At 51.0% G+C, this 20,767-nt stretch overlaps 1 protein-coding gene across 5 annotated transcripts in view; it reads right to left on the bottom strand.

The window, feature by feature from the left end:
• Positions 1 to 13,093: 13,093 nt before the first annotated feature.
• The window catches only part of LOC142008146 (mitogen-activated protein kinase kinase kinase 3-like), a 129,627-nt gene continuing 121,953 nt past the window's right edge, over positions 13,094 to 20,767 (bottom strand). For all 5 annotated transcript variants that reach the window (XM_074985156.1, XM_074985157.1, XM_074985158.1 and 2 more), the window contains one exon: positions 13,094 to 19,290. In XM_074985156.1, the coding sequence (XP_074841257.1) occupies positions 19,062 to 19,290 (229 nt within the window). In that variant the 3' untranslated portion in view covers positions 13,094 to 19,061. The remainder of the gene's footprint in view (positions 19,291 to 20,767) is intronic.

Here is a 20,767-nt window from a genome sequence, read left to right as displayed (position 1 = left end):
CTCTGAACTCAGCAGCTCAGGTCCCTGGGCATATTGGCCTGTCCTCTCTCCAGCTCTAACAGCAGCATTAACAACTCACAAGCTTGGGGGTGATAACAGGAGGGCACCCCCATTCTGACCTCGAGTGGCAATATCAGCACCTGCCAGATGCCAGAGCAGCAAGCTGCTGTCAGGTGGAGCCCGGATATGTGCTGCTGGTTTGAGACTGTCTGTGATTCTTTCCAGCTCTCTAATCATTTCAGTTCATGACAGGATGCCCCCATCTGTCCTCACTGCCCTCATCAATGTTTTGCAATGCAGTAAAAGTCACTCCCCCCTGCCCCCAAAGAGCTAGTCCCAGCTGACATATGGGCGTGGGGAAGGAGCTCCTTCCGAGAATGATTTTGAGCCCTGGGAGAAGTCCTTGCCCCCAGGAATCTGGTTTGAGGAGAGCGTCCTACAGAAAGGACCCTGAACTGAGCAGAAAAATGCCCTCTGAACTCTGGGGGTTTGGTGTTCTTCGGATGCTCATAACAGCCCCCTGAACACTGTGCTGAGTTACTGCCCTAAGAAGGTGGAGTAAGACCAGCAGTAGGGATGCAGCCAAGCGTTTGAACCAAGAAGTTGGCAGCCCTTCCTCAGCACCCTTGGAGCTGGCAGGTGGGGTGGCAACAGTGGGTACCCCAATGGCTGCTGCTGTGGGGGGCAGAGAACCAGAGTAGCAACCACACTTCCATCCCTTTGACAAATGACACCCCAGCAGCGGCAGGGGGGGCAAGGATCAGTGTTCACATTGTGCTCCCTGGATGAGCAGGGGCCAGGGAAACTAATGATCCAACCCAGGGACCAAATTCATTGACAAATTCTGATCAAGTGCCACTTGAGTCTCGTTGTGCTTCTGTTCGTGTACCCCCAAAGGCACTGACACCCCACACGGCAAGCCCTTAAGCACGTCTCGATGCTAAGGGGTCTCTCATGACCCTGCTGCTGTCTTTCTGTGTCAGGCTTCTCAGAGGAAGACAAGGCACAGAGACAGAAGGCAGGACCTGAGAGAGAAGCAGACCCTCACCCTGTAGCTGCTGTGGCTGACTTGGAGCGGTGCAGAGGCCCAGTCTGTAATACACCTGAACAGTATGCAGGATGAACAGTACCCTGCCTTTCCAAACTCAGACTCCTGGACCTATCTATCACCACGCTTGCTGAATACCTCAAAATAAAGATGAACCAATAATGATGCTTTATTTAACAAACAAACAATAATCGAACAAAACTTCCAGCTGGCAAAACGGATAACTATTTACAGGTAAGTGGAGTTGTCCCTCCCTCCAAGATCACTTCCTACGGCAGTCCTGCAGCAAGCTGCAATCACAGGTAAGACGGACTGCTGCGTTGGGGAGGAGGCTGATGGAGCTGCCTCCCAGGAACACTGCGCTCAGGCTCACGACCAGATGGAAACTCTTGTCGTCCTTCTTCAGTTCTTCTCTGCTCGCCTCGCCGTCCTGCGTGGAGAATGCCTGGAGAGAATGGTCATGTGCATGCGAGTGGATCACTCCCCTCCCCTGTCTTGTCAACTTAAAAGCAGACAAAACTCCAGGCCTACTAAGCTGCCACACTGCGCTGGCTGATTATCCTAGCCACCAGAAGCCTCCTCTAATTCTCCTGCCCAACTGTGACAGGAGCACCCCAGCAAGAGAGCTCTCCAGCCTATTTCACAGCACAACAGCAACGCTTTGCTCTAGCCACCGGAGGCCTCTTCTACTCCTCCTGCCTGACTGTCTGAAGGATGGATCAGAGGGGGGAGAGCCCAGAGTGGAGTGCTCCACCCTCTTGATAATTGCCTATCTCTGGGCAGATCTCTGATCACATGACTCAATTTTCCCACCTGGGGATTCCCACCCTTTTTCTGAGGGGACAGTGACTCAGCATTCCATGGACTCCATATTCAAAATGGATTCCAGCAGGGGCTCCATTTTGGGTAACCATGGAGATCCTGTTTGTTAATAATCTTAGTTAAACAAAACCCACAAATCGTCCCTAACAGCTGTGGCTCGGCTCATAGGCTGCCCCTGAAATGCAGGGCTCTAGAGTGCTGCAGACAAGCCCCCAGGCAGCTCAACATCTCTTTTATGTCTCACAGTGGGCAGGTTTTGGCTGCTGTGAGGACACGTTGGGAGAGGATTGTCCAGCCCTAGAGACGGGGTAAATGATGCCCCCCCCACACTTCAGAAATCCAGCAGTGGGTCAGTCAACAAGCTAGGGTTGCGGGTAGGAACACGTCCGTCTGTGCAGCAGGTGGCTGTCTGGAACCATCCCCTGCTCCCTTCTGCATTTGAATAGAACTGCCATCGAATGACATCCCAGGATGGGGCATCCCTCCAGAGCAGGGGATTGCAAACAGGCTCCAGTGGGCAGGAATGGGCAGGGCCTCTAAAGCCAGGAAGCTGGTAAGAGATAGGGGCTGCTGCTGGAAAAGGGGAAGAGCAAAAGGGGAACCAGGAGTGGGAGAAAGCAGGCCAGGAAAGTCCAGAGCGGCTGGGTCTTGGATCCTGGCCTGGAACTTGACATGAGGGGTTCCCTACCAGCCACTGTGGTTGTAGCTTAGACTGGCAGGGCAGCAAATTTGAAGCCTGCCTGTGTCACTGTGGTAGTGAGAGGGAGTGGAAGGACTGGACTAAGTGGCCCAGCCAGGGAGCTGAGTCCACGTGAGCTCCCTGCAGTTAGTTCCCAAGATGAGGGAGGAGTATCAGGCCCTGGGGGATGGTATGATGGCATGTGAAAATGAGAAGGGCATTGAGCTCAAACACAAATCCCTGGAGTGGCAAGGACGCGCCAGACCTACAGTGAGTGGCGCCCCTCATGACACACCTGGGTCTTCAGCTGGGTTTAAACCCAGGACTTTCAGGTCCATAGCACAAACCTCCACCACTGGAGCTAAAGAAGAGACTCCATTAACTGTCAGCAGTAGTAGGTTGTTATTGTCTAGTGCATCAGCTGCTAGAAGAGGACAATTTTCCAGGCAGGGTCTGTCTCTATCTCACACACCCACAGCTTTTGTTAGGTAATCTTTCTATTAAAATAGCACTAGATCCCCAGTCATGCTCCAGCCCCTGTTGTGCTAGGTGCTGCACGTGCACATCAGAAGAAGGGGTTATCAATAAAGTACCTGCCCGCTCTTCCTCAGCCCTTCATTGTGCAGGTGGTCGCCTTGTGTGAGAAGGTGCCATGCATGCCTGGGCACTGCCCCATTGCAGCACAGTGGGGGACTTTGTCTAAGCCCCTTCACACAGCAGGCCACGACCCATGTGGCTTTGTCTGCTCTCTCCCAGAGGATGAGCCTGACAACATTTGGAAGCAGTCAGTTCTCCTTTTCCTCCCCCAATTCCTTCATCTCTTTTCTCTGGAGTCCCAGCTCCTTGTCCCTGGGAGAACCTTCCCCAAGTTGGTCAGAGTCTCTCTGCCACCTCAGGCAAAAGGCTGCCTGTAGTGGGCTGGGAAGGAGCCACTTATCCCATCCAGGCCCACCTTCCCTCCAGGCCTCCTGAGCGGAGCAGCTGAGAGTGGCCAGAGCAGCCCTTGGATTTGGACCAGATGTCGGGCCATGGCTTTGACTTCAATAACCAACACAAGCACATGCAGAGCCAGCTTGGAGCTCCTACCCTGTACATTGAGTCACTGGTCAAGACAACCCCCAGTGCGCTGGTGCTGGACGGAAACCCCAGGGTGGAGTTTGACCCAAGCAGGTTTCCTCCTGAGCAGTGATGGCCAAGAGGAGCTGGACTGCCATGTGCACACCAAGAGACTCCAGCGGGAGCAGGACTAGCCCTTCACTATCCAGAAACCCCACCCAGCGGTTCTGCTAGCAGCTCTGCAAATTGACACCCTGGGGGAGCCATTGCAGTGTGCGCAGGACCCTGAGAAGCCATGGGAGCAACACACACTTCCAGCTGAACAGGGAATTCCTGCACAGGTCCCAGAGCTTCTTGAGAGCCGACTCCAGCCCCTTTGCTCCCTCAGGAGCTCCAGGAGACATGTCTGCTCCATAGAATCCTGCCCCAAAAGGCCCACAGGGTCATACCCACCACTAAGGCCAGCCCAGCCAGCCTTGCGCCGACAGTGGGGTTCGAGCTGCAGGATCATGTGGTTCAGAAATGCTCAGAGATCCAAAGGAAGGTGTTTCCTGCACTGTTGAATGAATCACCTAGAAACACACCCTTCCAGAGAGAGACCAACCAGGCCAGGCCCCTCCAGCCCCTCAAGCAGCTAGGCAAGGGCAGGACAGAAGGAAGAATCTTCCCCCTTCAGATGTGACATTCTACGTATGCATCTTCTCAGGCAATGGGAGCACCCCACACTGGACCAAGAGCCCCAGCCAGGGGAGTCAGCATGAAATTCAGCAAGAGTGAGACAAATTTCTTGCTTGAGGTGGTCAGAGAGAACCTGGCTTGCCCTGTGCAGCACAAGAAGCTGCAGGAGTGGGGACTGCTGGATGACCTGGAAAAATCCCATCCCTGGCTTCCCATTCCATCCCCCTGGAAGGTGAAGAAGCCCGGGGCTGAGGTGGTTCCTATTCCCAGGGACCTTCTGTTCCGGGGAAGGGATGTTAAAAAGCAGCTGGAGTTCCACATTATGAAGATGCAAGTGGTGCAGAGATGGGGGCAACCCAGGAAGGTCCAATGCTCCCGGAGGAGTTTCATATCTCCTGCTCTGGGACATGGAGGCTGGTGGGGGCACCGTGAGGCCATACCTGTCACCATTCCAGCTGCACTCCAGGAAGGCTTGGACCCTTCGGCTACGTCTACACATGCCCCAAACTTCGAAATGGCCATGCAAATGAGCTCATGGGAATAAGGGGACTTCGAAGTAGGCGGCGTCCTTTCGAAAAGGAGCCCCGTCTGGACGCGTCGCGCGGCGGCAAGGAGCGTCAATTTCGAAGCGCGGCTGCCGCCCGCATGCTAATGAAGCGCTGAATATGCATTTTAGCGCTTCATTAGTAAACTTCGAAATGGCCATTTGCATGGCCATTTCGAAGTTTGGGGCACGTGTAGACACAGCCTTCCTCTGTCTCCCAGGGTCCCAAAGAAGACGTAGAAAGAGGATTCCCATGCCCTGTCCACAGAACCCAGGGAGCAGCTGGCCAGGCCTTACTTCCGAAAGGATTCTGGGGCAGTGGCATTGAAAGGAAGAGAAACCCAGGAGCATCACAGAGCATTGCAGAACAGTTACCAAAGCACAGGCTCCTCTGGTTCCATGCATTCCCAGATTCTGGATACCACCCCAGAGATGGGCTGGAGTGATGGCATGGCAGGGAGCCAGAGTAACCCAGAGCCTGGCACCCTGCCAGCAGGGTTGGGTCCAGCACCACCACCTCCAGGGACTGAGGTGACTGAGCGGATGCTTGCCACAATGCTTCAAGTTTAGAGGAGTGAGCTGAGAGAGCCTGTTCCCACTGTGAACTGTGCCACAGGCCAAGGAGATGCTGGAGCGGCATATGGAGGAGGCTATCTTAGGAGAAGACCTGAGGCCAGGGGTGCAGGAAGGTGAGAAGACAGTTCCCTGTTCTGTAACGGATGTTCTTCGAGATGTGTTGCTCATGTCCATTCCAAGTTGGGTGTGCACAGGCCCACGCCTAGTCGCCAGAAGCTTTTTGCCCCAGCCAGTAGCCAGAGGGTTGGTGTGGTGCCCCCTGGAGTGGCACCGATACGTCGACCAATATATGCACTGCCCGACCTCCACCCCACTCAGTTCCTTCTTATCGGCTACTCCCACAGTGGGGAAGGAAGGAGGGTTTTGGAATGGACATGAGCAACATCTTGAAGAACACCAATTACAGAACAGGGAACTGTCTTTTCATCTTCCTGTGCATGCTGTGTCAAAGCATAATGTGCTGTAAATGTATGAATTGAGGACCACGTGGCCGCCCTACAGGTGTCCTGGATATGCACCTGTGCCAAATACGCCACAGCCAATGCCTGTGCTCTCGTGGAGTATGCCCTAACCGACAGGGGAGGAACCCCCCGATCTTGTAACACTCTTTGACACACGTCACTATCCAGGAGAAATCCACTGGGAGGAGATGGGGAGACCCTTCATCCTATCAGCAACTGCCACAAAGAGTTGCTGCATTCTTCTACAGGGCCTAGTCCTATCCATATAGAAAGCCAGCACCTGTCTAATGTCCAACATATGCAAACATTGCTCCCTCAGGGAGGCATGGGGCTTTGGGTAAAATGCCGGTAGTGAATTATCTTGGTTAACATGAGATGTGGACACCACCTTAGGTAAAAATGCGGGGTGAGATCTCAGGCTAATCTATCCTTGCGAAGCACTGTGTACAAGGGCTCCACTGAAAGTGCCTCAACTCAGATACCCTCCTGGCTGAGGTGATAGCCACCAAAAACACTGTTCTGCAACTCAAACAGCAGGGAGCAGGTAGTCAGGGTTCAAAGGAGGCCCCCATGAGCTCAGCTAACGCCAAACTGAGATCTCATGAGGGCAGTAGTGCCCGAACCTGGGGCTTGATTCTTTCTAAGCCTTTTGGTAACCTTTTGGCTATGGGGCCTGAGAACACAGAAGACGTTCCATGACCCGGGTGAAAGGCTGAGACAGCAGCTAAGTGCCCCTTAACCGAGGAGAGGGACAAACCCTCCTGTACCAGATCCCATAGGTAATCTAAAATCAACAGGATGGCGGCTTGTGAGGAGGAGAGCCCTCTGTGAGACACCCACATCAAAAGCCTTTTCCACTTAGCCAAATAAGTCACCCTCGTGGAGGGTTTTCTACTATTTAACAATACTTCCTTCATGGGATCTGAACAGGCCAACTCCCAGTCCCTCAGCCAGGGAGCATGCACGCTGTGAGGTATAGCGACTGGAGATTAGGGTGTTGCAGTCTCCCCTCTTGCTGTGTCAGCAGGTCTGGCTGGATCAGCAATGTCATCAACTTGCAGATCAACAGGTGCAGGAGGGACAAGTACCAGTGCTGACGGGCCCATGCCGGTGCCACCAAGATGATCAACGCTCCTTCTGAGCGAATCTGGAGGAGGACCCTCTGAACTAGCAGAATCGGAGGGAATGCATACATCGGCCTGCCTGACCAGGGGATGCTGAAGGTGTCCGGCCAGGATCCTAGGCTCTGATTGTGGTAGCAGCAAAATGTCACATATTTCACATTGAGGTGGGAGGCGAACAGGTCCACCTGGGGATACCCCAACTTCCGGAAAATAGAATGAATGACCTCCGGATGGAGAGACTACTCATGATCCATAAAGGATCTGCTGAGCTGGTCTGCCACTGAATTGTGCACACCAGCTAGGTAAAAGGCTTGCAGCATGATGATGTGCTGTATGCCGAAATTCCAGGGCATCATGGCCTCATGACACAGGAGAGGAGCATGCACCTCGTTTGTTGATATAGTACATTACTGTCACATTGTCTGTACTGACTGACACGCAATGTCCCATCAGATTGGCCTTGAAAGTCACACATGCTAGTCTGATGGCCCTGAGCTCCCTCACATTTATGCGGAGCCGAAGCTTCAACGCTCTAAAGAGCCTGGATTCGTAGCTGACCCAGGTGCGCTCCCCACCCCTGGGCTGAAGCGTCCATTACTAGCGAGAGTGAGGGCTGCTGAGGGGCAGAGGGGACTCCTGTGAGGACGACCCCCTTGTCTAACCACCAGTGCAGGGTCAATGAAGTCCATGTTGGCACTGTAACCACCAAGTCTAAACAGTCTCTTACCAGGCAATACATCGATGACAGCCATAGCTGTAGAGGGTGCATCCTCAACCTGGCCTGCTGTACCACGAAAGTGCACGCTGCCATGTGACCCAGCAACCGCAGGCAGCACCTGGCCATCATGGTGGGACCTGCTAGGATGTCTCGGATGATAGCTCCCATGGACCTGAACCTGTTGTCTGGCAGGAATGCTCTGGCACACCTGGCATCCAGTCGTGCCCCTACAAACTCTATTGATTGAGGTAGGACGAACACTGGCTTTGCCTCATTGATCAAAAGACTGAAGTTTACAATGGTTTGATGGATCAACTGTACATGCTGAATCACCTGCTCCCTGGAACAACACTTGACTAGCCAGTCATCCAGGTATGGGAACAGCTGCATCCCTTGTCTGCATAGGTGCACTGGTACTGTCGCCATGCATTTGGTGAAGACCCTGTGGGATGCAGACAGACTGAAAGGCAGGACTGTGAACTGATAATGGTTACCATCCGCCATGAACCTTAGAAACCTCCTAGGAGGAGGGTAGATCAAAATATAGAAATGTGTCCTGTAAGTCAACAGCCGCGAACCAGTATCCCCACTCCAGCATCAGGAGTATGAGACCCAGGGATATCTTACAAAACTTTATCTTCTTTACGAACTGGTTGAGACCTCTTAGGTCCAGGATAGGTGGCAAGCCCACCTTTGGTTTTGGAATTAGGAAATACTGAGAATAAAGTCCCTGCTCCCTGAACCTGGGAGGCACTTCTTCTATAGCCCCTGAATCCAGGAGGGAATGTAATTCCTACTGTAACAGGATCTTGTGAGAGAGGTCCCTGAAGAGGGACAGGGATGTGGGACATGAAGCAAACTGAATGGCATATCCCCTGTCTACCATATGCTGGACTCGCTGGTCTGTGGTGATGCTGCACCACGTATGGTAGAAGGTGCATAGGCAGAATGAAAAAAGTGGGGATGCTGGAGTCCGTGAAACCAGCTCAGTGCTCTCAACTGTGCCATCAAAACTGTGGCTTGGGCCCCTGTGGTCCCTTTTGATGGCTCTGAGGCTGTTGGCCTGAACATCATCTGCCTGTCCTGTCCTGCCTTCTTACTACCGTCCCTTTGCGGCTGTGGAAACTGTCTTTGCTGAGGATGGGGATTAAAATGCCTATGTTGGTTGGCAGGTGTATGAAGGCCCAATGACTATAGGGTGGACCTGGAATATTTCAGACTATGCAGACTTTTATCTGTCTTGTTTCAAAACAGGGTAGAGCCATTGAAGGGGAGGTCCTGGATTGTTCGCTGAACCTCCTGTGGTAGGCCTGCAACCATGCTCCTCTGCACGTTGCCACTCTGGAAACCATAACCCTTGTGGCAGCTTCTGTGGTATCTATTGCCGCCTGCAGGGCTGCCCTTGAGACCAGTTTGTTCTCTTTTACCACCGCTTTGAAGTCCTGCTCAGCTTCAGGTGGTACCAGTTCAGAGAACCTAGATAGGGCACTGACAGTGTTGTATGCATACCTGCTAACCAAGGCCTGCTGGTTAGCAATCCTCAGTTGTAACCTTCCTGTTGAGTAAACCTTCCTCCCATAGAGGTCCAAGCACTTAACACCTCTGTTTTTTGGGGAGGGACCCTGGAACCCTTGGTGCTCTCTGTGGTTTGCAGCATCCACTACCAGGGAGTCAGGAGCAGGGGGTGGGTACACAAACGTTCACTGCCCTGGGATGGAACAAAGTACCGTCTCTCATTCCTATGGGCTGTAGGAAGGCCAGAAGCAGGCGTCTACCAAACCATTTTAGCTGTAGCGGCAATTGTTTTGATTATAGGCAGAGGCACCCCGGTGGGCCCTGCAGAGGACAAAATGTCCGTAACAGGATCCATCTCATCCTGGACCTCCGTTTGCACCCCCAAGTTTTGGGCCACTCTCTTGAGTAGCTGCTGAAACGCCCTACCATCCTCCAACACCGGTGAGACCGATAAGCCCGCCGCCGCCTCATCCAGGGAGGAAGAGGATGATACCCCTTGCACCCCCATCTGGAGGAGAAGGGCAGCAGGGACCTATTCCATCCACTGCCCCGCCCCCACAGGAATTATGGAGTAACCAGAAGGCACCGAGGGTGGAGCTGGCACTGGTACCAGCTGATCAGAAAAACCACAATTAGCACAGTACACCAGCACCATCAGTACTGCCCAGTACTTGAGCCGGCACTGGGACTGGGGCCGATGCCTGCCCTGTTGGCACCGGAGGTACAATCTCTGACTGTGCCAGCACCATTGGGGTCCAGTCCCTCTGCGACGGTGCCGACCTCGATGCTGATGAGATCGATGCCAGTAGTATTATAATGCCTGCTGCTTCCTGCTGATGTTCTGGTGGCGGGGCACCCAGTGACACTGACGGTGCCAAGTGCGGATCGGCAAGGCTCCTGGCATCACTGCAGTTATACCCACACCCTGGCCCTGTGCCTCGTGAGACACCCACGGGGTCTGGAAGGGCCACTGATGTGTTGCCTGCAAAGCTGGCAGCCACCCCATATCATCCAGATGACGACTATGGTGCATGCAACAGCTATGGCACGACCTTCTCGAGCTCCCATTGTGCCCAGAGCTTGAGTATAATGATTCGGAAGCAGATGACCTCTGCGGGGCCACCGGAGTCGACGCTGATGTCAAGCACGCAGATGATTGTGCCGGTGCTGAAGCAAAGGGCACCTGAAACTGGCCCACAGTTGCTCCTTGATGGGTCGGCACCGGAGTGCTTGATCCTGAATACGGAGTCAGTGGCATTGACGTGAGCCTGGGGGTTGGTGCTGGCTTAATGTCCATAGACCCCAACTGCTCAGTCTTGATGCTACGGCACCAGTCCTCTACTGATGGGGAGGGACCCGGTACCATCTGAAGAAGGCCTTGCGCTGCTCAAAATGCCTCCAGTGTTGAGAGCAGGCCCAACGCGTGCGCACTCCTGCTCCACACCAACTGCAACATGCATGTCTCCTGCCCTTCGACATCGCACACCAGAGCCTTGTACTTATGGCCAGCACACTTGGACATCAGTGACCTATGCCTCTCATGCCTCCTCTTCCTCTTCGGCACCAGAGATTGACTCCTGTGGCGCCAAGATGGCGACAGTGTCTGTGCCTGTGCCTGTGCCTGCTTCTGGTGCCGAGAGTCCTTGTACGGCACTGTGGTACATGGTGCCAGTGTACTTCGCACCAAGGAAGCTCCACTCTCCACTACTGCTGGGGACTCCTGAGGCTTAAGAGCCACCTCCATTAGCGGGACTTTACCGTGTTGGGCCCTATCTTTTAAAGTTCTGGGCTTAAAGGCCTTACAAATTGAGCAGCGACCAGGCAAGTGTCCCTCCCCGAAGCAAATCAGACAAGCTGAATGGGAGTCTCTCTTGGGCATATGTTTGCCTCCCTTTGAACAAGTCTTAAAGCCTGGGGAGCCAGGCATTCCTCAGCGCAGAGGGGGATGGACAGCCCCGCCTCAGCTATTAGCAAAGACAATAAAGACTAACTATTAAACTCAAACTATTTACACTACTTTGAGAACTATTTACACTACAATAGGCTCCCAGCTACTTAATTAGAAAGGAGAAAGCAAGAGGTCCAACGGGGCCAAAAGGAGTTGAGTGGGGGTGGGGCGGCATATATTGGTCACCATATCAGCACCACTCCAGGGGCTGCCACACTGACCCTAGGCTAGTGGCTAGGGCAAAAAGCTTCCAGCAACTGGGCAATCACTCAAAGAAGACTGTGTGACTCCTCCCAGGAGCCAGCAACACCCACTGGCCCCAGAAACATCAGGCCCTGATCAGCTGGCAAGGTCCATCGTTAGCTCACTCACTGCCGGGCAGGGTGCGCACGACCTGCAGATCAAGCACCTAATGGAAATGTTGAGCAGCTCCTGCCCTTTGGCAGAACACATCCCAGCGGATACTCTGTCTGCCAGCAGTGCCACAAGGTGTATCCAAGACAGATGGAGGGTGAAAAAACTCGGGAGGAGACACTGTGGGGAGCTGCATGGACTGTGACACATCACGGCTCCATCTGGGTCCAACGAAAGTGTGAATTCAAATGTCTTCCTGGACCAGCCTACACTGAGAGTCTGCAAGAATGCAGTAAACTTTGGTGGAAGAGGCCCACTGGCTCTGCAGGGGTTGACTTGCCCAGAAGATCCCACCGAGTTCCACAGGGATGGGCTCTGGGAGACCACAGCAACATGTCTGTGGTGTGGCTCCTTCCCACCAACAGAAGCCAGATGTGGATGGAATGGGGACAAGGGCTCCCACCAAGGAGTGTGTCCATTGTGACCAACACAACAAGGCTTCCACAAGTTGGGCAGAAAGCAACCGGGAGACCTGACACTGCTCCTCCAAAGGCCCCCAGAGCTAGGACACCTTCCCCTCCCAAAGTCCCAGTCCTTGAGCAGATCTTACTGTGCCTCAAGCAAAGCTTCTCCAAGCTTCAAAGCAAAGTGAAGTCCCAGACATCCCAGGACTCTCATTTAAAAATGTCCAATATGAAATTCACCAAGCTATCATTTTGGAAGTAAGAACCTCCAAAGGGGTCTGGTTCCCATACTATTGAATCCCACCCTGCCAGTATGCAAAAATCCACCAGCTCCCTAGCATCCAGTGGATGTGGTAAACTGGACGAAGCTCAGCGAGAAACATGGCATATTGTCCTGACACACAGAGACTGATATGTCCCACTACCTTTGGATGTTTCACTCCAGATTCCAAGATGAACAGGGTCCTGGGGCTTGGCTGAGCCTGAGGGTGTAGCTCCCTAACTGGACTTGTTACTTTATATGGCTCAAGAATCAATCCTTTCCTTGGCAAATGCAGCGGATGCACTGTGTGGCCACGTGTGAATAAAATTTTCTACTTACCGATGTTTGGGCTACTTGTGAATAAAAGCGTGGGAAAGGGAGAGACCTTTCACACCCACTGCTAACAGACTACAACTAACAAAGGATGATTAATACTTAGCATAACTAGGGAAAAAACAATATGAGGATGGGTGCAGTACTTTCTAAGTGAGAGAACCCACTGTTCTAATATCTGGTATTGGCAGCGAGAAGGACCTGAAATGGGGGTGAGGTGGGTTGGGTCGGTTGGCCGGGCCACGTATAGATGGCTATACTGGTGCCACTCCTGAAGGCTCCACTGCTGACCCAACAGGTAGCTGCTAGGGGAAGTTTCCAGCAGCACGCGCAGGCACGCACGCAACCTAGAATTGTTAGGAGCAAGCCCTGGAAGAAGAATATATGCCAGAGCACGCGTCTCCAGTAATATTATGCATGTGTGCATGACAATAGTGTACTTAGAAAATGAAACACTTCACCTCAATGAACACACCCCAATAAAACAGAAAAACTGCTTTCACAATACCACAAAGTTAAAAAATATTTAATTTCATGCATTGGGAGGGGGTGGGAGGAACATTTACAGAATTTTACAAAGTACATTCGACAAGGTGTCTTGCTTTCCAAACCTGCAGCGTTATTCTCTGTTTCATATAGGCTTTCTGCCCTGCCCCCCCAAGTACAGAAAGTTTTGAGACACCTGATATACTGATACTACAGTGAGTTCAGTGTTTCCAGGCGAGAGTACTACACCAATGATAGCATCATTGATCAGATTAAAGAAAAGACAGGAATTTGCAAATACATTTCATTAACCCACTTGGCCTGCTGAAGGATTTCTTATTTAACACTGGCCTAACCCTGCGAATGTTTGTGTGTGAGCATGAATGGTCTCATTTTATTGGATTACTTACATGTGTTATTGTTGGTTCCATGAGTGGTTTCTGTTTTGCCGATTAGGGAATAATGTGGCATGCGTAGCACCCCAGACTTGGGAGCTTGGGTCTTCATCTCCATCTTGGGGCTGGTCCATAAAAGAGGATGAAGGTCAGCCACACTTGATTGCTAATAGTCATGGCTTCAGCTTAGGCAGCAACAACTCATCCATCTACTAGTGAAGGTAACAGGAGTTCAGATCTTGTTGACGGCCCATATGGAAAGACTGTTGTATTTGCAGGATCAGGGCCTATCATGCTGAGTAAGGAGGAAGAACTCAGTTGCATTGGCAGTGAATAAACCATTGCTGTCTCATCAGCACTGCTAGCACTAAGATTCAGGGGTTTGATTTACCTCCTTACTCCCTCCCTGGCACGTAGAGGACTGATTGTGAGTATGGGCCTACAGAAATCACGTCCAGTCAGAAACAAGGAGGAAGCAAGGGAGGATCTGTGACTCAGCATTCTCTCTCTAAAGTCAAGTTACCTTCCAGGGCTACTCTTTCTCAATTCAGACCCTAGCCCTTGAAGGGGGTCTGGTTTAGAAGATAGATTCATGCAGGGAGGCAGGCAAATATATAAAAATGAGGCTCCAGTGAATTGGCCACATTCGGTTCTCAAGCACCTGACTGAATTCCCACAGCATAATGGGGAAGAGGATTTATTCTCACCACTTTTACACACAGCTGTAGTTTGTGTCTCAGTTCTCATCCTCACACGTACTGCATGACCCTTTATTTCCCATACTCCACTCTGCATGGTGCTTTCTTTTCTAGCGATGCTTAGTGTCTGACCCCGGTGTGATCTCTGCCCGCCCATCCGAGAACGCACACTGGACCAGTGCCTCAACGGCAAGGTGGGACATACCCTACTGCAGGAATGGCCAACCACTGCACAGAGCGATGCAAACAAATTTCAAGTCTCAGACCTTAAGAAATACATTATTTCTAGCAAAACCCCAGTCATCACTGGCTTAAATATTCTCTCAATGTTATTTTCCCCCCCAATAATAAAAAAAAAAAATAGAGCTGTCTCTGCAGGCTGAATCATACAAGGCATCTAGTTCCGATTATAGCCTCAATCTTACCCTCCACGAGTCAGCTTTCTACATCCTACACTCTGTTTTCTTATGTACAGCTTGCTGGCTAACAATATTTGGTCTGATGTGAAGGAATTATACAGATTTATAGGCTACAGTATAAAGTCTAGATGATAGACAATGTCACACTTGAGCCTTTTCCCTAAATAAGGAAAAAATTACAATACATAGACATGATACAATATCAGTAATATTGCAAAAAAAAAAAAAAAAAGCACGATTTGATAAGAGCCAAGTGCTTCTACTATACATATGATGAACGTACTTTCCAATACATGGCATGTAAAAAAATTGTATATGGAATCATATTCCATTGTCTTTCCCTTGTTTCATTTTTTTATACAGCAAAAACATTGCAAGGGCATTTAAAAAAGACAAAGGCACCTGAGGAGCAAGCGCACTCACTCTCTCTCTCCTCTCACACACACACACACACACACACACACGAGAAGGTGGTACAAGATCCCAACTGACCAAGGCTGTGTGTGCTGCAGGAGGGTCCCTGTGGTGAAATTCATACATGTGCAAGGCCACACACACACACACACACACACACACACACACACACACACACAGAGAGAGAGAGAGAGAGAGAGAGAGAGAGAGAGAGGAGAACTTTCTGCTATCCCTCTGCACAGGGGTGGAGTTTACCCATTGTGGGCATTGCCCTACATAACAGAGCTGCATTTAGACTTAGATAAACATCTCCACTTCCAGAGCAAACTCTAAGGGCAGCAATGCATGAGAGAGCCAGGATCAGGCCTGGGCATGTGTCAAAAATTACTGGCAGTTTGTTTGCATGAGGCCTGCAGACCTGAGCCCAATGGCCTTCCTACAACTGAACCCCTGTCAGCTCCAGGATGCTAGCTCAGTTTTTGCCTGGCAGGAATCAGGATCTCATGGCACAGCTCCCTGGCGAGTGCAAAAATCAAGCAAAGAGGCCTGACCTCCAGCATCACAGTGAGATATGTCACCCACACAAAATCATTTAAGGGGGTGGGAGAGAAAACTACCCCTCCACCCCACAAGCCTAAGCAACTATCCAGTAAGACAAGGGTAAACCTGCACTATTTGGATACTGTCAGGATAGTTCTTCGTGTTTTAAAAACTCTCCCTTCCCTCTCGCTATTTATAAGCAGCCTCTCAGCAGCCTGCCATGGAGCCCAGGGTCTGTCATCCCCTCCTTGCATACACAGGTTTGTTCTCATAGGGCTCGACCACGAGCTGCTCCAGGTGTGTAAGCGGCCCCCTTATCTCCCTGCGGAGTTGCTGAGAAGTTGTTATTCCCCCTCCCACACAGGTGGGCAGAAACTTAACTCCTCCTCCTGAAACACTCCTGAGCCAATATGGACAGGAAAGGCCACTGTGCAAGGCAAAGGGCTGAATCTGCTCATTTCCCTTGCAGGGCAAGGAGGTGCACGGTGTCCATAATCCCGTTTTGGCTGTGACAGTCGTTTTTAAGCCCTGTGCTGATTTTTTATTCCTTGGCAAAAGTGGGCATTTGTCCTGTTTGTTCTCACCAACCTGATCAGCTGCGGGGAGGCAGAGATAGATAAACGGCAACACCAGGCCTAGCCTCTCAGAGATGGCTCAGGTGAGTGGCTTGGGTCAGACTGTGCCAGGCGTGGGGACTCAGGCGCACCCCACATGATGTCCCATTTTCCTGTTAGGAAATATGGCCTCTATAAGGAGGGACGGACTTGTGACACTGCCAGCAAATCAGCCTGGTGCTGCCACTTGGGGCAGGCTGCAAAGTGCCAGTCATAGTGTGGGGCTTTGGAATGGACTTGTGGAGGGAGAATGGAAACATGGAGGAATTTGTTTGGCAGCAGCATCTAGAAAGAGTTCCATGAACCTTGCAAACAGATCTTCAGAAGTAGGTCACATCTCAGCCCTGCCCTCACATGGCTTCATGTTGCTCGTCGTACAGCGCCTATGGTCAACATCCCCCTGCTGGTCCTCAGAGAGGCTGGGAATCAAATCCAGATGGACTGGCTGGAAGTCAGACTTTGTTCTCAATTTATTAGAAGTGACGAGGGCAGGTTTTTCAAATCAGGGCAGCAAAGGGGAAGAATTTTCAAATACACAAATAATGTAAAACATTTTCTGTTTTCCAATAACTCTTTAGGGAAGGACCTACTGAACAGAACAGCAGTAAAGGTGCCAAACACAAGGGCAGAAGACGGCATTTGTCCTGTCTGCTCTTGCCAGCTTGATCAACATTGGGGAGGGGTGGCAGGGCTCAGGTGAGTGGTGACACCAGCTGTAGCCTCACGCAGGGAGGCGTCTTGGGCAAGCTGCTTGGGCCAGCCCATGCGGGGAGGGTGGGGTGGACGCTCTGAGAAACTTGGTCATCCTAAGGTCATCTGATCCTTCTGGAACAGAGTCACAGGCAAGAGTCCAGACCACTGTTCCCTGGAAGCTGAGCGCCTGGGTGGCTGCCCAGGAGAGATTCAGATGACACCCAGCTGATTGGCAGCACACCCACAGCTCCCCCAGTCGACAACCCATGTTTCAACGGGTGGTTCACATCCACACATGCCTCAGTGCATAACAAATTTTTTTCTGCTCTCTGATGGAGAAGATTAGAGACAACGTTGTTCCAGACCCTGACCAGAGCTCCCAAGTGCTACGGGAATGCAAATAAATAATAATAATGAAAGGTTCTTGGAGCCATGTGATAGAATTTGATAGAAAACTATCGACTTGATCCCATGCCCATTAAAGTCAACAGCACAACTCTCCCTGATCTCTGTAGGGCCGAGTCTATTCTATTTCCTCTTGCAGAGGCCTCCAGAATGATATTCTCAGCCCAGTTCTACCAGCAGGACTCTGCTCTGAAACTGGTGTCATGCTGCTGTAACTTCTGCAATCTCTCAGGAGCTTGTTCCTGGTAGGGATCAGGCTCTAGGACCATTCAGATCACCTTGTAGAGATCCCTGTTACATTTCTATGGAACCCAAAACAGCCCCACTACTGCAGCACTTTTGTGACGATGCTGTTACAGCAACAGGAGATTTCTCCCATTGGCGTAGTTAATCCACCACATGGCTCTGTTGGTGAAGGAAGCTCTCCCATCTGCCTAGTGCCATCTACATGGTGGGTTAGGTTGGTGTAACTACATTGCTCAGGGGCATGGATTTTTCATACCTCCATGTGACGATGGTCTCATGTAGACCTGGCATCAGGGTGAGATATGCCCACGCATGCAGCATCCACACAGAGTCTGTATCACTGAGGTCCCGTCGATGTCTTCTTTAGAAGTCCTGAGAGGCACACAGCCCTCATTTAGCTCTATGTGCTGGGACGAATTCCACTTCACCCACGGCTTTTCTACACTCAGTGCTCTGCAGTGTCATCTAAGGTCCGATCCCACAAGGCACAGAGCTGGAGGCACTCAGTGTTCTGCTGGCTGGAGCTGGTCACAGGTTGGCACAGCCAGGGATGCAAGAGGATGGTTATTTACATCCTTCACCTGTCCTGTTCCCACTAAAAGCAGTGACAAACCTCACCCTGTTTCAGTGGGAACAGCGTCAGGTGCTGAAGAATGAGCTTGCACTGAGCTAAGGGGGCCACTGGCATCAGTTCTAGACAGACACACTTAGCTGAACACTGAACAGACACACACAGGTCCTGTGGCTAGCTTCAGCTGTGAAGATCCTTCCTGCATCCAGAGAACACCACCACTTTGCACTTACACTGTGTTACAAGTACAAGAGTGTCGACTCAGAGTGGCTGTATCGTAATCACGTCCTTGACTAGATGCCTGGTGCTAAAGCAGGCTATTGCTCCTAGCCTGTGACCACCTACAGCACAACACAAGCCTAATCTGCCTCTCTGGTAAGATGGCAATATAGCTATGGACTTTGCCTTCCTGCCGCCTCTCATCTCCACGTCCCCAACAGGATTTCTTCACCCCTTTGAAGTGAATGACACTTCTATGCCAGTCATTCCTCCGTCCTGGGTTTATTGCCCTTTGCTTCACGCCTCAATCCCTCCCAGTGTCTCTCAAGATGAAATGGCAGCGCTGGCTACCCAGCATCCTACACTACTGAGGACACGGCTCCCTTGTGGCAGTGGGGCAGCAGAGTTCATTCACATCATTCCTCTGAGGCAAGCGTGACATTACCCCAAGCTCCTCCACTACCAGACATCCAATCAACAAAAGGGGGCTTAGTTTGCCACTAGCAGCGAGGTCAGTGTGTTCTGACATATATCCCCAATTCCGATCTCCCTCCAACCCCAGGCATAGCAACAGCCACATCTCCGCAGTCAGGTGGTCATAAGTGCAGCTTACAAAGGAAAACCCACACTGGCTCCCCAGCTAAAATGAGGAGCGATGGATCCCAACCAAGATGGAGGTCTGCATTTCAGAGTGCAAAGCTCTACGGGTCTATTTTTAACCCTCCCCCCCAACTTCCTTTTATCTTCCACCTGCATGTCCCGAAACGCTCTGCAAGGGCCTAGAGGCTGCAGGCCATGAAGGGATGTCTCAGCAGGTCCTCCGCGGTGGGACGCCGCTTCTCCTCCACAAAGATCTGCTTGAGGAAGTTGCGGCAGGAGTCCGAGACGCCATCCGGGAGCTGGGGCTTGGTCGGCTGGGTGGCTATTTTGAAGATGGCTGCCATGGCTTCAAATTCTGCCCAGGGTGGCTTTTCTGTTAGCATCTCCACCACGGTACAGCCCACACTCCTGCAACAGAGAACAGGGAGAGCAAGAGGATTAGAAAAGAGACTGTCCAGCCATTTTACTGGCTCATTCCCTGCCCCATTTCACCCCAAACTAGTCCATGGATATGAAAGTCTCTAAATTTAAGGCTATAAAGATAAAACAGAATGCTTTGGAAACAAAATTCTCTAGTTTGGTGAATTTTGTTCCAGTGCACAGGGTCAGCACAAGTCACAGGTACCTAAAGTTCAAGTGGAATATAAGAACATGGCCCAATGTGAATTCTATGATACAGATTCTGCTGTAGGGTTTACCCTTTGCTGTAGAATTTGCTCCACACTTTCATTTTGAAACCATGTTTCTAGCCTTTGTGGTTGTACAGACAGATGCAAAGCACGTTATCAAGGTTAAGATCTACAGATGATGTCTGCTTGTATTTGCAGAGAGCCTGAAACACTAGCTTTGAGAAATGTGAAGTGTTTCTTGCATTTCAATGGATTGTTAATGCCAAAATTTAAAGTTGACAATCTGTGGTAAGCTAAACTCTAGAATGTGCACAAACATAAAATGAATTTACGGTAAAAAAATAAATACCAGACAATTGATTTCACTGTGTAACCTCACGGTTAATTCAGTCACTCCTCCAATTTTAAAATGGATGCAGGATTTCCAGAGTTCTGCAGCATCTCCTCATGTCAGATACTTACACGGTCCCCATTAGTGTAGTATCTGAGCATCTCTTTAATGCATTTGACCTCATCTCCCCTAGGAGCTAGGGCAGTGCTATTATCACCATTTTACAGCTGGGTCACCGAGCTCCAGAGGCATTGCTCTGCTCAGCACCTAAATGACTTAGATGTCTAAGGGTGTATCTATGCTACCACTTTTGCCAGTGTAAACTTACATTGCTCGGGGGTAGAAAACACGCCACTCACAAGCAACACAAGTATTATGTGCTGTGCTTACAGTACTGTTGTAGCTTGTTAAGAGCACTACTATTACTTCAGCTGTTCAGACTCAGGGCCCAATCTTGCATTGCTCAAGCATCCTAGATGTTCAAGAGTTGCCACCAATTTTGGGTGCCTGCAATATGGAGATTCCACCTGCAGTTCCCATAAAAGGGAGGTTATTCAGGGTTACTTAAAGGCGACTTCAAGGAATCAACAGTTGGACATTTAAAAACTGGAGCACCCAACATCAGCATCCAGGTTGGAAATTTCCACAAGCAAGGAAGGATTTGGGATGCTTCTGTTTTTGGGTGTACACCATGTAGCATCTTAAAGGAGCCTGGATTTCAGTAGCTGCTGTGCTCCCACCCTCCGCAAATCAGACCCTTTTTAAGGTGTCTCAAGATGAACATCCAAACACCCACTCACTACAGAAAGCCTTGGTGGCCAGTTCTAACAATCAGCTATCGGTTCTAGCCACTAACGCATACTGTCTTGCAAATGCTAGTTTTACTACTTAGCCTTGGAAAGTTAACCCCTGTAGTTCTTGAAGA

The sequence above is a fragment of the Carettochelys insculpta genome, chromosome 2 (genome assembly GCF_033958435.1).
Source record: "Carettochelys insculpta isolate YL-2023 chromosome 2, ASM3395843v1, whole genome shotgun sequence".
Lineage (NCBI taxonomy): Eukaryota > Metazoa > Chordata > Testudines > Carettochelyidae > Carettochelys > Carettochelys insculpta.
The sequence above is the reverse complement of the archived record's forward strand: the minus strand, read 5'-3'. Positions and strand labels throughout refer to the sequence as shown.